Genomic DNA, 14305 nt, shown 5'->3' on the forward strand with positions numbered 1-14305 from the left:
TTTGGACATAAATGATGAGCTTTTTTGAACAAAACTACATTCGTTATGGACCTGTGATACCTGGAAGTGACATCTGATGAAGAGAATCAAAGGTAATGGATTATTTACATAGTATTTTAGATTTTAGATCTCCCCAACATGACGTCTAGTCTGTATCGCAACGCGTATTTTTCTGGGCGCAGTGCTCAGATTATTGCAAAGTGTGATTTCCCAGTAAGGTTATTTTTAAATCTGGCAAGTTGATTGCGTTCAAGAGATGTAAATCTATAATTCTTTAAATGACAATATAATATTTTACCAATGTTTTCTAATTTTAATTATTTAATTTCTGACGCTGACTTGACTGCCGGTTATTGGAGGGAAACGATTTCCTCAACATCAATGCCATAGTAAAACGCTGTTTTTGGATATAAATATGAACTTGATAGAACTAAAAATGCATGCATTGTCTAACATAATGTCCTAGGAGTGTCATCTGATGGAGATTGTAAAAGGTTAGTGCATCATTTTAGCTGGTTTTATGGTTTTGGTGACCCTGTCTTTGACTTGACAAAACATTACACACAACTCTTGTAAATGTACTGTCCTAACATACTCTAAATTTATGCTTTCGCCGTAAAACCTTTTTGAAATCGTAAAACGTGGTTAGATTAAGGAGATGTTTATCTTTCAAATGGTGTAAAATAGTTGTATTTTTGAAAAATACGGGGTGCCGGAGGACATTGTCTCTGATCGAGGTTCCCAGTTCACATCCAGGGTCTGGAAAGCATTTATGGAGCGACTGGGGGTCTCGGTCAGTTTGACCTCCAGTTATCACCCCGAGAGCAATGGGCAGGCGGAGAGGGTGAACCAGGAGGTGGGCAGGTTCCTGAGGTCGTACTGCCAGGACCGGCCAGGGGAGTGGGCGAGGTATATTCCCTAGGCTGAATTAGCCCAGAACTCACTTCGCCACTCCTCAACTAACATATCACCCTTTCAGTGTGTGTTAGGTTACCAGCCGGTCCTGGCACCATGGCACCGGAGCCAGACAAAGGCTCCTATCGGTGGAGGACTGGGTTCAACACTCCAAGGAGACCTGGAGAGCCATCCAGGACTCACTAAAGGAAGCCAGTGCGCGGCAGAAGAGGAGTGCTGACCGCCACCGCAGTGAGGCGCCCGTGTTCGCACCGGGAGACAGGGTCTGGCTCTCGACCCGGAACCTGCCCCTCCGCGTGCCCTGCCGGAAGCTGGGGCCGCAGTGTGTGGGGCCCTTCAAAGTCCTGAGGAGGATAAACGAGGTGTGTTATCGGTTGCAACTCCCTTCCTATTACCGTATTAACCCCTCGTTTCATGTGTCTCTCCTCAGGCCGGTGGTAGCTGGTCCCCTTCATGAAGATGAGGTGCCGGAGGTCCCTCCGCCCCCTCTGGACATCGGGGGTCCCCGGCGTACAGCATACGGGCCATTCTGGACTCGAGATGCCGGGCGAGGGGCCTGCAGTACCTCATGGACTGGGAGGGGTACGGCTTGGAGGAGAGGTGCTGGGTGCCGGCGGAGGACGTCCTGGACCCATCTATGTTGAGGGATTTCCACCACCTCCGTCCGGATCGCCCTGCGCCTCGCCCTCCGGGTCGACCTCGAGGCCGGTGTCAGGAGGGGGGTACTGTCACGATTCCCACCGACGGTGGCGCCCCCTCCTGCTCGGGTGGCGCTCGGCGGTCGTCGTCACCGGCCTATTAGCTGCCACCGATTCCCTTTGCTTTTCCCTTTTTTTAATTTTAGACACCTGTGGTCAATTAGCCATTAGAGTGGCTATTTAGGTTAGCTGGCCCGCTCCTTTTCGTGCGGGATTAATTGTTGTTTCCGACTGTCTTGTTCATGTTCGGCTTGGCATTGTCACACCTTATTTATTCCCCTGTGTTTGGGAACTTTGGTTTTGTTTCTCAAAGTGTTATTAAAAAACCACACTCCCTGTGCTCATTGCTTCCTGCGCCTCATTCCTAAACCACGACTACCAACGCCGTTACAGAGCATGAGATCGATTGCTCTGGTCTCCACCCAAGTTCGCGGGGAAATTGCGGGTTTTTCCTCATTGCACTAAAGGTTATTGAGGAAACAATACCGTATCACTCTCGTGATTATTTCTCCCCTTTTTCAGGTACGTTAGTGATGATAAAACAGAGAAATTTAATTGTAATAACTCGCTAACATGTCAAGAGTGTTTAAGGTGTGTCTTAGTAACATCTTGAGGAAGTTAGAGTTAAGTTTGCAGAGAGTAATATGAGCCCTGCTCGGTTGCAGCGAAGGCTAGCTTCGTACTGAGAGTAGCTGCCATTTTATTTCGATCGTGAATGAACATGTGCGTTGTTAATAAGATATTTTGCGGTGTTATTTGTATAATGGTTTTTTAAACACTTTATTGACTGTTGATAAATTGAATTATGGTTTACTGAGTTAAAGCTTTGTGCTTGACAGTTATTGAAATTAGTATATGTTTCCGTGAATTACAGTGTATACTGTTGTGACTTGAATAAGCCTTGTACCCTACAAAACTACCTATTTCCTGTAGATCTGTTGTTTTGTAAAATGTGTTACTTTTGTAAAATGATTGCACTAAAGGTTATTGAGGAAACAATACCGTATCACTCTCGTGATTATTTCTCCCCTTTTTCAGGGGCGTAACAAAAACATATATTTATTGTCAACAGAAGAACACCCCACAATAATATGCCTACAACCTACAGAGACCCTAACTAAAGTGACTATGAATTATCAAGCTGAAGTGATTCAACTAATGGAGGGAGAGGAGGAAAAAGGGAAGAAAAGAGGAGACATCAGGTGAACTGAGGAAAGGATGAGTGGAACATAGAAGGGAAGAGAAGGAGAGGTGGAGGAGGGAGAGAGAGAGAGAGAGAGCAGTGAAGTGGAGGATAGGAGGGTTCTTATTGATTGAGATGCTAATGTCATACCATTGATTTCTCCCAAGAAACATTAACATCATAAAGATTGTGTTTGTGTGTGTTGGAAACATTAGTAAAACACTCTGCTCGTTGTCTGAGCTTTAAACAGACCTGGGTTACCACAGGGTTACCACTGACTAACACAAATACACACATTAAACTAACTATAACAGATGAGATTCTGATAGCAGATGGGAGGTATTGGAATCCCATAGACTATCTGGATGATAAAAAATATAGATCTCTCTCAAAGTGTGGGACTTTTCTGGTTGAGAAGACGTCATACTGGATTACAACCAACTGGTCTTTGTTACAACATGTTAAAGACCTCTTTTTTATGACAAGATCAAGACCTCATGGGAAAGACGTCACATTTTGGTTGATATCTGGTCAGATCTGATTAAAACATGATAAATATGTATTTTTCTGGTTGCTAAAAATACATTATTTAACCAGTATACAACCTGACACACACACACACACACACACACACACACACACACACACACACACACACACACACACACACACACACACACACACACACACACACACACACACACACACACACACACACACTCACCTCTTCCTCAGGCTCCAGCTCCTGTAGTATGATGTGTGTGTGGCTGCAGGTGTGTGTATGTGAGCAGGGCTCAGGGGTGGTGGACGCTGGGGGGGAGGGCTCCGTGAGAGGTGCAGTAGTCTCAGTCAGGACAGGGAAAAAGGTTAGGCGGTTACAGTCCTCTCCACCATCCTCTTCCTCTGTCCCTGGCTCAAACAGGATCCCTGACTCTGGAACACACACAGAGACACATGAGTGTGGGCACAGGTGCTAAGTTGGTAGAGCACGGCGCTTGCAATGCCAAGATCGTTGGTTCGATTCCCACTGGGGCCACCCATACAAAAAATGGATGCACACATGACTGTAAGTTGCTTTGGTTAAAATTGTCTGCTAAATGACATATTATATTATGTCAGGTGTGTGTCTGTGTTCTTACCTGAGTCAGTCTCTGTCCTTCCTTTGCTCTCCTCTGGCAGACTATTTCTCACACACATATCTGCCAACTACACAGCAACAGAGAGAGGACAGATGAAGCAATCACAATGGCGCCGTAGGGGAGGGCTGCCATCTTATCGGCTCTCAACCAACCATGCTATTTTCTTTATTTTTTCGCTGAGTTAAACTGAGTTTAAATGTATTTGGCTAAGGTGTATGTAAACTCCCGACTTCAACTGTAAGTCTCCAACTTTAGTGATTTTTGCAATTCGTTCCAGTCATTGGCAGCAGAGAACTGGAAGGAAAGGCGGCCAAAGGAGGTGTTGGCTTTGGGGATGACCAGTGAAATATACCTGCTGGAGCGTATGCTACGGGTGGGTGCTGCTATTGTGACCAGTGAGCTGAGATAAGGCGGAGCTTTACATAGCAAAGACGTATAGATGACCTGGAGCCAGTGGGTTTAGCGATGAATATGTAGTGAGGACCAGCCATCGCGAGCATACAGGTCTCAATGGTGGGTAGTATATGGTGCTTTGGTGACAAAACGGATGGCACTGTGATAGACTGCATCCAGTTTGCTGAGTAGAGTGTTGGAGGCTATTTTGTAAATGACATCGCCAAAGTCAAGGATCGGCATCATAGTCAGTTTTACGAGGGTATGTTTGGCAGCATGAGAGAAGGAGGCTTTGTTTCAAAATAGGAAGCCCACTCTTGATTTCATTTTGGATTGGAGATGCTTAACGTGAGCCTGGAAGGAGAGTTTACAGTCTAACCAGACACCTAGGTATTTGAAGTTGTCCACATATTCTATGTGGACCCATTATGCACGCAGGCAATGAGGCAGTGTTCACTGAGATCCTGGTTGAAGACAGCAGAGGTGTATTTAGAGGGCAAGTTGGTTAGGATGATATCTAAGAGGATGCCCATGGTTACAGATTTAGGGTTTTACCTGGAAGGTTCCGTGATAATTTGTGTGAGATTGAGGGCATCTAGTTTAGATTGTAGGATGGCCGGGATGTTAAGCATGTCCCAGTTTAGGTCACCTAACCGTACAAACTCTGAAGATAGATGGGGGCGATCAATTCACATATGGTGTCCAAGGCACAGCTGGTGGCTGAAGGGGGTCTATAACAAGCGGCAATGGTGAGAGACTTGTTTCTGGAAAGGTGGATTTTTAAAAGTAGAAGCTCGAATTGTTCGGGCACAGCACGGGGACGAACTCTGCAGGCTATCTCTGCTGTAGATTGCAGCTCCGCCCCCTTTGGCAGTACTATCTTGTCGAAAATGTTTATAGTTAGGGATGGAAATTTCAGGATTTTTGGTGACCTTCCTAAGCCAGGATTCAGATACGTCTAGGACATCCGGGTTGGCGGAGAGTGTTAAAGCAGTGAATAAAACAAACTTAGGGAGGAGGCTTCTAATGTTAACATGCATGAATCCAACGCTATTACGGTTACAGAAGTCAACAAATGAGAGCGCCTGGGGAATGGGAGTGATGCTGGGAGCTGCAGGGCTTGGGTTAAACGCTACATCACCTGTCACGATTCTCAAAAGCTGAACCCAGAAGCAGACCAGGACAAGGTGAGTAAAATGAAGGTGAGTATTTATTTACAGACTCAAGGTGAAAATAGAATAATCCAGGAGACGCAGCGGAGGTGAGTTGATGAGAGTGAATAGGCAGATCCAATGATGTCACTGAAACCACCGACGACCAGGCAAGGAGGGTGAATGTTCCGGGAGGATGACTGTAGACAGAGTAAACGGGGATGAGTAACCGGCAAAAAGTACAGAACAACAAAACTAACTCTGGTAACATGAGGCTTGATACGCTGACACAACATACTGTTTATTGCTAACGATCCGGCAGGGAATGGATGTCAGGTCAGAGCTTATGAAGAGAAGAGGTGATGATCAGGACCAGGTGTGCAGAGATGCAGCTGCAAGTAATCGAGAGATCACCCGCCTAGCTTTGTCGCCCGGCAACCAGACAGGGTGTGTTCAGAAACCTCAGGAAACAACTCCAAAACAGAAAACAGGCAGCTCAGGCAGAAAACAGACTCAGGAAGCGGGATTCATGACATCACCAGAGGATCAGAGTAGGAGTAGGAAAAGGGTACGGCTAAAGGCAATAAGAACTGGTCGTCTAGTGTGTTCGGAACAGAGAGTAAAAGGACCATATTTCTGGGCGCGGAAGAATAGATTCAAGGCATAATGTACAGACAAGGGTATGGTTGGATGTGAGTACAGTGGAAGTAAACCTAGGCATTGAGTGACGATGAAAGAGGTTTTGTCTCTAGAAGCACCATTTAAGCCAGGTGAAGTCACCACATGTGTGGGGGGGGTGGAACAAAAGGGCTAGCTAAGGCACATTAAGCAGGGCTGGAGGCTCTACAGTGAAATAAGACAATAATCACTAACCAAAACAGCAATAGACAAGGCATATTGACATTAGGGAGAGGCATATGTAGCCGAGTGATCATAGGGTCCAGTGAGTAGCTCGGCAAACTGGAGACACGGCGATTCAGACAGCTAGTGGGCCGGGGCTAGCAGGCTAGCAGATAGGCCTCCGGGGGACGTCGCAATAGAAGAGCCTGTTGAAACCCCCTCGGACGGTTACGTCGGCAGACCAGTCGTGATGGATCGGCGGGGCTCTGTGTCGGCAGTAAAGGGTCCAGGCACATTGGCAAAAGAGGTATTGCAGCCGAGGAATTGGCTGATGGATGTCTTCGGCTAGCCGGGTGATGGGCCTAGCTCGAGGCTAGCTCCAGGCTAATTGGTGCTTGCTTCGGGACAGAGACATTAGCCAGGAGTAGCCACTCGGATAGCAGCTAGCTAGCTCCGATGATCCGGTGTAAAGGTTCAGAGCTTGCGGTAGGAATCTGGAAATGTGGTAGAGATAAAGCAGTCCGATATGCTCTGGGTTGATATTGCGCTGTGCAGACTGGCAGGATTTGACCGGGCTGAGGCTGGCTGATGTCCGAGTTAACGGTGATGACCGCTAGCAGTGGCTAACTGACTACTAGCTAGTAGCTAGATAGCTGGCTAGCTTCTGATGGAGGTTCCGGGTTCTAAAGTATAAAAAATAGCAGATCCGTACCACATTGGGTGAGGCGGGTTGCAGGAGAGTATGTTCAGTCCATAGCTGGAAATTGAGATTAAACATTTTAAAAAATATATACGAAATATGTGCGAAGAAAACGATATACAAGGGACGGGACAAGACAAAACAGATGTCCAACTGCTACGCCATCTTGGTACGGGAGTGCATACCCCAACCAGAAGCTTCCAGGAGCGGGACTCTAACCCGGAAGCTTATAAGTAATCTTGCTCTGCCCTCCAATGAAGCATCAAACAGGCAATGCATCAATACAGGACTAAGATGAAATCGTACTACACCGGATCCGACGCTCATCGGATGTGGCAAGGCTTGCAAACTATTACAGACTACAAAGGGAAGCACAGCCGAGAGCTGCCCAGTGACACAAGCCAACCAGATGAGCTAAATAACTTATATACTCACTTTGAAGCAAGTAATACTGAAACATGCATGAGAGCATCAGCTGTTCCGGACGACCGTGTGATCACACTCTCCGCAGTCAATGTGATTAAGACTCAAAAAGGTCAACATTCACAAGACCGCAGGTCCAGACGGATAACCAGGACATGTACTCCGAGCATGCACTGACCAACTGGCAAGTGTCTTCACTGACATTTTCAACCTCTCCCTGTCTGACTCTGTAATACCAACATGCTTCAAGCAGACCACCATAGTCCCTGTGCCCAAGAACACGAAGGTAACCTGCCTAAATGACTACCAACCTGTAGATCTCACGTCTGTAGCCATGAAGTGCTTTGAAAGGCTGGTCATGGCATCACATCAACACCCATTTTTTCAAAAACCTTAGACCCACTCCAATTTGCATACAGCACCAACAGATCCACAGATGATGCAATCTCTATTGCACTCCACACTGCCCTTTCACACCTGGACAAAAATAACACATTTACATTTACATTTACATTTACGTCATTTAGCAGACACTCTTATCCAGAGCGACTTACAAATTGGTGCATTCACCTTATGATATCCAGTGGAACAACCACTTCACAATAGTACATCTATATATATTTTTTTGTGGGGAGGGTTTGGGGGGGGAGGGTTAGAAGGATTACTTAATCCTATCCCAGGTATTCCTATGTGAGAATGCTATTGATTGACTACAGCTCAGCGTTCAACACCATAGTGCCCTCAAAGCTCATCACTAAGCTAAGGACCCTGGGACTAAACACCTCCCTCTGCAACTGGATTCTGGACTTCCTGACGGGCCGCCCCCCAGATGGTAACAACACATCCACCACGTGATCCTCAACACGGGGGCCCCTCAGGGGTGCGTGCTCAGCCCCCTCCTGTACTCCCTGTTCATTCATGACTGCACGGCCAGGCACGACTCCAGATCCTCAAAAAGTTCTACAGCTGCACCATCGAGAGCATCCTGACGGGTTGCATCACTGCCTGGTATGGCAACTGCTCGGCCTCCGACCGCAAGGCACTACAGAGGGTACTGAGTACGACCCAGTAGATCACCAGGGTCAAGCTTCCTGCCATCCAGGACCTCTATACCAGGCGGTGTCAGAGAAATGCCCTAAAAATTGTCAAAGACTCCAGCCACCCTAGTCATAGACTGTTGCCTCTGCTACCGCACAGCAAGCGGTACCGGAGCGCCAAGTCAAGGTCCAAGAGGTTCCTAAATAGATTCTACCATCAAACCATTGCCCCCCCCCCCCCGGAACGCTGCTGCTACTCTCTGTTATTATCTATGCATAGTCACTTTAATAACTCTACCTACATGTACATATTACCTCAATTACCTCGACACCGGTGCCCCCGCACATTGACATTGACTCTGTACCGGTACCCCCTGTATATAGCCCCGCTATTGTTATTCACTGCTGCTCTTTAATTATCTCTTACTTTTTTTGTATATTTTCTTAAAACTGTATTGTTGGTTAAGGGCTTGTAAGTAAGCATTTGACTGTATGGTCTACACCTGTTGTATTCGGCGCATGTGACAAATACAGTTTTATTTGATTTGTTACACACTACTCAAAGAACAGCCATTACACTCATAAAACAACTGGTTTCAACTGGGCACTAGTTCATTTAGCTGAGTCGATGATTTGTGCCGGTGATTTCAAAGGCAAAACTGATCATAGATCAGCAATTCTACTTTGAGATGTTGCTTTATGAATACGTTCCCCAGTGTCCACATGCCAGGAGGACTTCACATAATCAAAGATTGGTACTGATTCAAGTAGAATTGTCTTAAATTAATCATTGTAACTGTGTTCATTAATGACGTAACGATGTAAAACCTCATGGAGAGAGACGGAAAGAGAGAGAAAGCTATAGACTCGTAGAGAGAGAGGCTGACAAAGAGGGAAGAGAGAGAGATACAGTTGAGTGAGACAGCTATGGTATACAGTAATGGCCAGTACCCGTTTGGAGCGTCGCTGGGCTCTCCTGCGGATGCGAGGCCTGGTGCGGTTGGGGCCCTCAGCTGCATCCTGGACCCAGCCTCGTGTCAGCACCACCCCCGGCCCCGGGCCGAACACACCCCTCTCCCTTAGCAGCTCCTCCTCCACACACAGCCACATAGTCCCCAACCGCTTCCACTCATAAGCACACAGCTGCAGGAGAGAGAGGGAAAGGAATGTAAAAAAAGAAACGTTGGGGGAGATAAGAAGAGCGTGAAAATTACGTATGGGGAACATTAGATGCATGTCAGAATTATGTTGGGGAACCATAAGAGGAATGTAAAATTATGCTCGGGGAACGTAATAGGAATACTGTAAGAATGTAAAAATGCTCTACAATAGGCTGTTCAATCACATTCTATACTGGCACAAAAGATCTCGCAGTACCTGTGTGTGGTTCTTCCTCAGCTTCTCAAACATCTCCTGACCTCTCTTCAAATGGGCCTCCATACAAGACAGGAACTCCTAGAAAGGAGGAGAGGGACAGAGAGACAAATCAAATGTTATTGGTCACATACACGTTTAGCCGATGTTATTGCGGGTGTAGTTATTGTTTCTAGCTCCGACAGTGCAGTAACAAGTAACAAGTAATATCTAACAATTTCACAACATATACCCAATACACATAAATCTAAGTAAAGGAATGGAATTAGGAATATATAAATTAACAATGTCAGAGCTCTGGCCAAACGCTATGCCACTTGTAGTTTCTTCTCCGTAATGAGTCTGGATCTGAGTATCGCAAACACATTCTAACTGTTCTGATTGGTCCCAGAAACTGATGGGTTGGGCCAGAGCCAGAACACACGTGCTTAAAGTGGCGTTTAGAAGATGTGTCATTAGCCTCCCAAGTGGCACAGTGGTCTAAGGCACTGCATCGCAGTGCGAGCTGTGCCACTTAAGATCCTGGTTCGAGTCCAGGCTCTGTCGCAGCCGGCCGTGACCGGGAGACCCATGAGGCGGAGCACAATTGGCCCAGCGTTGTCCGGGTTAGGGGAGGGTTTGGCCGGCAGGGATGTTCTTGTCCCATCGCTTACTAGTGACTCCTGTGGTGGGCCGGGTGCAATGCACGCTGACACGGTCGCCAGGTGTACAGGCACATTGGTGCAGCTGGCTTTCCGGGTTAGGCGGGTGTTGTGTCAAGAAGCAGTGCAGCTTGGCTGGGTTGTGTTTAGGATGACGCTCGACCTTCGCCTCCCCCGAGTCCATATGAGAGTTGCAGCGATGGGACAAGACTGTAACTACCAATTGGATACCATGAAAAAGGGGTAAAAAATATATAATAAAGTAAAAGACAATGTGTCATTGGCTTTGATACTCTGGTTAGAGATGATCCAATCGCGGATTACGTTTTTGTTCAACATACCTCATTTGACGTCAGCACAAATTACTTCAACAATGGCAGTCTAAGACTGTTCTGACTTTGCTTCCAACTTTACCTTTCTGCCACCTTTCTACCCTGCTAGAGCTGCCCTGGTCAACTGTAAGTTATGTTATTGTGAAGTGGAAACGTCTAGGAGCAATAACTGCTCAGCCGAGAAGTAGCGCAGAAAAACCATCTGTCCTTGGTTGCAACACTCACTTAACAAGTTCCAAACTACCTCTGGAAGAACGTCAGCACAAGAACTGTTCGTTGGGAGCTTCATGAATTGGTTTCCATGGCCGAGCAGCCACACACGAGCCAAGCGTCGGCTGGAGTGGTGTAAACCTCGCCGTCATTGGACTCTGGAGCAGTGGAAAAGTGTTCTCTGGCAGTCCGATGGACAAATCTGGGTTTACCTGTCCCAATGCATAGTACCAACTGTAAAGTTTGGTGGAGGAGGAATGGTTGGGCTAGGCCCCTTAGTTCCAGTGAAGGGAAATCTTAACTCTACAGCATACAATGAAATTCTAGATGATTCTTTGCTTCCAACTTTGTGGCAACAGTTTAGGGAAGGCCCTTTCCTGTTTCCGCATCACAATGCCCTTGTGCAGAAAGCGAGGTCCATACAGAAATGGTTTGTCGAGATCAGTGTTAAAGAACTTGACTGGCCTACAAAGAGCCCTGATTACAACCCCATCGAACACCTTTGGGATGAATTGAACCGCCGACCGCTAGCGAGGCCTAATTGCCCAACATCAGTGCCCAACCTCAATAATGCTCTTGTGGCTGAAAGTCCAGCAGTAATGTTCCAACATCTAGTTGAAAGAAGAGTGTTAAAGCAGCAAAGAAGAAACCAACTCCATATTAATGCCCATGATTTTGGAATGAGATGTTCAACGAGCAGGTGTCCACATACTTTGGTCATATAGTATATGTAGCGAACATAAAGAAGCGAAAGGATTCAGTTTGAGTCGTCAGGCAACACTACTAAGACTATCCCTCAAAGTGGGTTACATCATAAAACAAATATCTAACAAATCACTGAAAAAACTGAAAATTATAATCAATGTTCAGTGATCATTTAGACCAGTTCTACACTACTGTGTGTGTAAAAACAACACACCTCAATAATTCTGTATGAAAAACAATGTCCCATCTTTTCCTTATGACCATTCTGTAGCCTAAAACAGCCACTTCCCATACTGCGTATTCATATTAGTATTGTTTGTTTCATCATGAAATTACCATACACTCATATAATTACAGCTCATATAAATTGCATTCAGTGGGTGAAATAAGCTAGTGGCTACACAGCTTTCCAATAATACTGTCTATGGATCTAAACCTTTGGTGTCTGTGATCTAATAAGCGTAAACATTAATATCTCAGCGGTACGCTGCGGCAGTGGGCAGGGTGCAGTGGTGTGTCTGTGTGCGTCCTTGTGTGTGTCTTTGTGTGTGTGCATGTCCTTCTACTACATTAGTGCTAGCTAGTGACACTTAGGACTCACATTGTCTTAATGATTATGTGAGCTGTGCCAATCATCACAACACAGGCCTCACTGAGAGGGTGAAACAACACATCTCCTGCCATAACGTGTGACCGAGAACGCACATTTCAGTCGGTTACAGACAGAACATTACAGACTAAATGAACATGCTGCAGACTTGAGCTTCAGTCATGGTCGTGCACGGCTAACTCAATTTCTTTGTGGTATTGGTAATCATATTTCTCTGCTCTACTGCCTCCACCTGGGGAAATAAATGCATTGTTTAATAAATACTTATTTTTTGTAAAAAAAAGAAACAGAATATAAAATCCTCGTGCGTCAATCTAAATAACATAATCACAAAATCCCCATCAAAATCTGTCAGTTTAAGTTTGGCCTTCCGCATCTGGGGTGAAAGATGGCCGAGCTACCGCAGTGTTTGACTGACCATGAGACATTCTGAAAATCACTCATCTCACGAAAATGTCTATAGAGTCCAAACGGGTTGGCCTACAAACTATTTCTCCGGTTTGCTCTACAACCCCCACAACTGTCATGGGACTCGTCTGAAGGAAACCCATACAAACGAGTGGAAGTATGGAGGTAGGTTTGTGCCAACAAAAATAAGAGGATAAATGTGTCCAAAAAAAAAGAAAATATTACCTGAGCTTTCTAGATATAGGACAGACATAGGACAGACACTTCAAAACCTTATTCCTTATGATTTATTTTTTTACTGCCTTTTTTGCCATTTATGAATGTGTTATTCAATGTGTTTCTATGGGCTATAGTAGTAAAGGCCGAATTCAATATTTTATCAAATATATTTTTTTATACATCATTTTTATACCTAAAGGGGTACTAAAATTCAAAATCAAACAGCTGAATGATCCATGCTATGTCCATATTAAAACAATTCAATATGTTAGCTTAGTACACCCCCGCCCCCAAACCCAAGAGCTTGAACTCTCATCCCTGATACAGATTGAAACCCTAGTGAATGTATATGGCATTCCAAAAGCAGGCAAAAATGTGACAATACAGTATAGAAGACAGAAACAAATGAAAGAAGAATTGGAAACGAAATTTAAGAAATATTAAAGAGAGAGAAGAAATGGGCCTAATAAAGTTGATCAAATAAAGCCACATTTTAAAAGATAAACACAACGTCGCTGCCATCACCACCATCTATAATTGTATTTCTTCATTTGGACAAACATAAGTAATATATAGCATTTATTACCTTAACCTGTTATGGCTAGGGGGCAGTATTTTCACGGCTGGATAAAAAACGTACCTGATTTAATCTGGTTACTACTCCTGCCCAGTAACTAGAATATGCATATAATTATTGGCTTTGGATAGAAAACACTCCAAAGTTTCTAAAACTGTTTGAATGGTGTCTGTGAGTATAACAGAACTCAAATGGCAGGTCAAAACCTGAGAGATTCCTTTACAGGAAGTGGCCTGTCTGACCATTTATTGTCTTTCTTTGACATCTCATTCCATTACAAAGGATCTCTGCGGTAACGTGACACTTCCCACGGGTCCAATAGGCTCTCAGAGCCCGGGAAAAACCTGAATGTCGTCATTCCAGCCCCAGGCTGAAACACATTATCGCCTTTCTCAAGTGGCCGATCAAGGGACTGTGGGCTTAGGCGCGTGCACTGGCCGCCCCCGTCTTTGTGATTTTTCCTCTGTTTACCGAAAAGGAGATTCCCGGTCGGAATATTATCGCTTTTTTACGAGATAAATTGCATAAAAATTGATTTTAAACAGCGGTTGACATGCTTCGAAGTACGGTAATGGAATATTTCGATTTTTTTTTGTCACGAATTACGCCATGCGCGCGACCCTGATTTACCATTTCGGATAGTTTCTGGAACGCACGAACAAAACGCCGCTATTCGGATATAACGATGGATTATTTGGGACCAAACCAACATTTGTTATTGAAGTAGCAGTCCTGGGAGTGCATTCTGAC

The 14305-nt window shown here is 45.3% G+C and overlaps 1 protein-coding gene across 4 annotated transcripts in view; it reads right to left on the reverse strand.

Annotated features, from left to right (window-relative positions):
* Positions 1-14305, reverse strand: part of wdfy4 (WDFY family member 4) — a 201406-nt gene that overhangs the window by 77861 nt on the left and 109240 nt on the right. For all 4 annotated transcript variants that reach the window (XM_014198734.3, XM_014198716.3, XM_014198725.3 and 1 more), the window contains exons 43-46: positions 9857-9934; positions 9431-9622; positions 3936-4002; positions 3521-3729 (exon numbers count right to left, since the gene is read on the reverse strand). In XM_014198734.3, the coding sequence (XP_014054209.3) occupies positions 3521-3729; positions 3936-4002; positions 9431-9622; positions 9857-9934 (546 nt within the window). The remainder of the gene's footprint in view (positions 1-3520; positions 3730-3935; positions 4003-9430; positions 9623-9856; positions 9935-14305) is intronic.

Source organism: Salmo salar, chromosome 01 (assembly GCF_965601325.2).
Source record: "Salmo salar chromosome 01, fSalSal1, whole genome shotgun sequence".
In the NCBI taxonomy this organism is placed as follows: Eukaryota; Metazoa; Chordata; class Actinopteri; order Salmoniformes; family Salmonidae; genus Salmo; species Salmo salar.